Raw genomic sequence first — 4,898 nt, 5'->3', positions numbered from 1 at the left:
AATAGGCCTCCCATAGTGGGACCGGGGAATGTACGGCCCGAGATGCCTATTAAACTTAGAGGTGTGTGTGTGGGGCCGGGGGGGAAGTCCTTAGTAAATCCACATTAGAACTGGTCTGATAAATGTTGAGCTGGGTGTGTGTGAACATGGATTGGTTAATATTTGGAGCACAGATTCCCCATCATGCAGTGCTCCCCTGCTTCTCTGGTCCCAGAATTCGCTGCACTCTCTGCTTCAGGCTTTCTGTTCTTCATCTCTCATGTAAATGAATGGTCATGTGGTTCCATCTCGGATGCAAATGAGACCTAGGGCAGTTGGTTCACTCTTGTCACCCTTATCTTGAGGGTCTTAGGTGTGTCTCCCACTGCATCTTAATCAGTTTCGTTTAGGTGGGGGGGGGGGGGGGGGCTTTGTGAGTCAGACAGACTGCATCCTGTACAGTCAGACAGACTGCATCCTGTGCCAGGGTTGCCCAAGAACACACAGCTGAGACATAACAACAGGCAGGGTGCTGGTCAGGTCAAAGAGGGTGCCATTGGGGGTCATTCTTCACTGTCTTTTATCCCTCTCTGACGGACTTTGGTGACTCCCTAATTCTCGGACTTACCCAATCCAGGGGTCATTGACCTCGAGGGACGTCCCTCTTGGTAGCTGCTGGATGGCAGCCGTCAGCCCCAGGGGTCATGTCCGCAGGAACATGCAGTCTTGGGAGTCCATCGATTAATTTTGATTGCCGTGATGAATAGAGCTCTGGAAGTGGTTGATCAGGGGGTATTTCAGCCCCAGTGGTCTGTTTCCAGCATTGATGGAGGAGCTTCACATTTGAGGGAGGGGCAGGCAAAAAGGTTTCTTGCTACAGGTAATGATAAACATTTGAGTCTTGCCCTGCAAGTAGGAGACCTGACATTAGCACTTCATTATCTGTGGACAGGCTAAGGCGGTAAACCAAGTCGCACTATACTGCAACAACAAAAATACAATTAACACAGATATATCACAATAAAACCTGTAGTTCATCACAACAATGCACATGTAAGATGAGGGGCTACATCCTCATTTTATACATGGAGAATGTGGGCCAAAATTGTCAAGGAACAGAAAAACTACCATTTGAGAATCCTAGAGCCTGATTATTCAGAATAATTAGTATTGCCAACCTTCCAGATTTAAAAAATTACGAGCCAGACCTTCCCCCCCCAATATAGTAAGATTTTTTTTTTTTAAATTATATGGCTAATATAGTCCTTTTAAGTACTGTTCCACATCCTTTGTGTGCTTTTAAAGTGATTTAATATTAATTTTGCTCAATGTTTCATCAAGTTTGCAATGTTAGCTCCTGGTTCAAGAGCTGTTGTTAGCTCTCTGGTAATTCAAAGCTTCCAGTTTCTTCCCAGTCTCAAATCATAATGAATTCTCTGTCACCTAAACCTGTTCATCTACTTGTTCTCTGTCCAGGAATTAGTTATACACCCCTATGTCTTTGCTGCCCCCAAATCTCCAGATCTACTCCTCTGGCTTCATGCACTTCATAGCCTTTTTTCCAGGTCTGGAGAGGTGGCGACAAATTCCTCTTTTTCTTTTACTAGGACTCAGGAGGGATAGAAGGTAGCTCATTGTGCTCTTCTGAGGCCTGGAGTTACAGGGGCTGAGAAATGAGTCCATTTCTGTGGAATAAGTATTCCTATTTGGATGTTAACTAATCTTTTCATAGGTATTTTTTTTTCAGGAGTGCCCCTATTAGGAGCTCTCATTCCTTTGATGTTTGTAAGTACAGTGTTCCAAAGACTGTGGCTTATGCTCAAACAGCTGTGAAAATCCAGGGTCTCATACAATTCTGTATCCAAGAGTTGCGGGGGACGTGTATTTAATGAAGAATTCTGGATAACTGTTTGTATGCGTGTATAATAAAGAATTATGGGCATCACTGTTGAAGGACAGTTGCAGAATTCCTAATTTGGTCAAAAAATTATACCTGAAGCAATACAAAATTCTGGTAACCTGACTTGCATGTATGTCTCTCTCTTTGACTATTAACACTGTTTGGTAAAAAATTAGGTTTGTATTTCACTGTTGCCTTCTATATCTTTTTACCTATGACCTACGCAGAGAACTTGGTAACTTTGATGCTGCCACAGAGAGCTTCCAGAAGGCTTTGTTGCTAAATCAAAATCATGTTCAGACATTACAGCTCAAGGGAATGATGCTATACCATCATGGGAGCCTAGATGAGGCACTGAAGAATTTTAAAGTAAGTCCTAGTAGAACTTAAAAAATATGTGCAAAATATAAGGATTTGTAGTTTTCGTTTGGGATTAATATTAGCAATAGAAAATTAAAACAATAAGGAAAACTGTAAGTTTATCCATACATTTGAGTTGGAATGAAAATTTCTCTTGCAATTGTAGTCAAGATTTATTAATCATCTTTGTCTTTTTGTAAGTATAATATGTAATCTTGTTCTGATTTAATCATAAACTATTTCTGGCATGCAAGGGAACTGAGACACTTTCTCTAAACACTTACTGGTTTCTTAAATCAAATTCTTACTGAACATTTTAATGAGGTTTTGAAGCAGTAAATTGATTTTATTCTATAATATTTGTCCTAACTGGAACACAGTTTTGTAATTCCTAGGGGCACAGATGGACCTGATCTCAAAAGCATATACTTCGTTTTGTAACCTTGGGCCTCAGATAAGCATCTGAATTTTGTTGTCTTTGAATCATTTGAGCTGCTGCTTTCATGAAACAATAACAGCTAACTTATCTCCACCTTTAATTGTATAAATACATTTCACAGGTGAATTAAGTCTTACACCTGTGCATGAGGTAGGTAGGCAATATCCACCCATCTTGATTTTACACATGGAGAAAAGCAAGGTAGAGTTATTAAATAATGTGTCGAGAGTCGCACACAGCAGGACACTTGGAGCAAAGAACAGAACCAGGTCTAAGAACTTAGTTCCTGTTTGAAAAAGGACAGACCAGCCTTTTGCCTGGTTAGACTATTTTATGCCTGCATATGGATTATCATAGGTCCCCATTTTGTAACTTGTAGATGCTGCTGTTCTTGAAAACATAGCTCAAGTTTTAAGATGGTAAGTGCTGTATGTAAAGGTGCAGACAACTCCAAATTGTTAACAGAACCACATATTCAGAGAATTTTAATTATGGAATATGTCCAGTTCTTCAGCATTATGCTAGTAGGAACATGATGCAATACAGAATTTAATAAGTATTCTAGTGCATGAATTCTCTTTGGAGATTCATGTTACTTGATGGAAGAAAAATTGACAAATGGTGAATACATTGTGTAACATCCTATTTCTAGAATAAGTTTGTTTCCTACATTTGGGCGCACACTACATCAGGAAATGCCTTTTCTTGATGGATTCTTGTCAGCAATCAATTCACCTCTAAACAAGTGTTAAAAACATTCTAATCACTTATGTAGCCTAAGCAAAATAATTTTAATTCTTGTTTCAAAAAATGGTGATCAGGAACGTGTTCCTGTCATCAACACTTCATATTTTATTTAATAGAGCTGAAAATATTTTTCCCTGTCTCTGCTAGCATTTAAACTCTTTTCTAATATCAGTTGGAAAAGAGAGGCCACTGGAGAAACAATTGCTGATGAGTTTTGAAAGTGATAGGTTGTTTTCTTTGTGTGGGGTTTTTGAATAATGAACTTGTTGATACATTCGTTTATTCCAAGATATCTGTGTTAACATTTGATTTATTGCCTTGTTCCTTTAATCTTCTAGAGGTGTCTCCAGCTAGAGCCATATAATGAAGTGTGCCAGTATATGAAGGGTCTCAGTCATGTTGCAATGGGGCAGTTTTATGAAGGTATAAAAGCTCAAACTAAAGTTATGTTGAATGATCCATTACCAGGCCAGAAGGCTAGTCCAGAATACCTAAAAGTGAAATACCTCAGAGGTAAGTTTTATTGCTCATCAAAGATTCCCTGACATAGCACTAAAATTGTACAAGTGTAAGAATCCTGTTTATAGAAAGCCATTTTTAAACAAGCTGTATTTATTAATTGAATTCTGTTGAATGTGCCAGTCTACATACACACGTTTGTTCAGAGTTAAAACTGAGGAACAGAAATCAAAATTAGGTCTTTGTGTAGGGATAAAAGGAACTATAATACTCCATAATGGCATTCATTTATTAATGTTTTTTAAATGCATTTAACTAACAGCAAAGTTAAATATTTGGGGTTTTATTTAGGAAGGTGTTGCTCTTAAATAATTAACAGATATGCAATACTATTTTGAATTCTTGTTTGGAGTAAATACCAGTACTAGTTTTATTGGTTTTCTTTCCTCCACAGAGTACTCTCGCTATTTGCACTCACATCTGGATACCCCTCTCACAGAATACAACATAGATATAGATCTTCATGGAAACTTTAAGGACCACTGGGCAAAGAATCTTCCTTTTCTTATAGAAGACTATGAAGAACAGCCAGGATTGCAGCCACACATAAAGTAAGTGGTTTTAAACAAAAACCATTTTGAGGATCGCTTATAGCTGTGGTCTCCAACCTTTTTAAGGTGAAGATCACTTTTTGATGTAAAGGGCAATCCAGGATCTACTGCCCCCCTGCCCAGCAAGTGAGGGGGCAGATCGAGGCTCCTGCAGTGAGGGAGGGAGTGGGGCAGAGGTGAGTGGGGCCCTGGTTGGGCTAGGCCAGGGGAGGGTCAGAGCCCAGGCGACTTGTCCAGGCACGCAGGGGGACTGCTGCATATGCCCCAGCAAAGGCCCGGAAGGCATGTGACGACCCCCCCCGCCCCGATATGTGCATGGGGTGAGACGGCTGCTGCTGTGCGCTGGGCTTTGCTCCCCAAGCCCCTCTGCAGCTCGAGGCACAAAGCTCAGAGCGCAGCGGCA

At 40.3% G+C, this 4,898-nt stretch overlaps 1 protein-coding gene across 1 annotated transcript in view; it reads left to right on the top strand.

Annotated features, from left to right (window-relative positions):
* Positions 1-4,898, top strand: part of TTC13 (tetratricopeptide repeat domain 13) — a gene marked incomplete at its 5' end in the record, with an annotated part of 67,583 nt that overhangs the window by 31,018 nt on the left and 31,667 nt on the right. The window contains 3 exons of the mRNA XM_025194733.1: positions 2,107-2,248; positions 3,764-3,938; positions 4,339-4,495. Of these exons, the coding sequence (XP_025050518.1) occupies positions 2,107-2,248; positions 3,764-3,938; positions 4,339-4,495 (474 nt within the window). The remainder of the gene's footprint in view (positions 1-2,106; positions 2,249-3,763; positions 3,939-4,338; positions 4,496-4,898) is intronic.

Source organism: Alligator sinensis, unplaced genomic scaffold (genome assembly GCF_000455745.1).
Source record: "Alligator sinensis unplaced genomic scaffold, ASM45574v1 scaffold448_1, whole genome shotgun sequence".
Lineage (NCBI taxonomy): Eukaryota > Metazoa > Chordata > Crocodylia > Alligatoridae > Alligator > Alligator sinensis.
The sequence above is the reverse complement of the archived record's forward strand: the minus strand, read 5'-3'. Positions and strand labels throughout refer to the sequence as shown.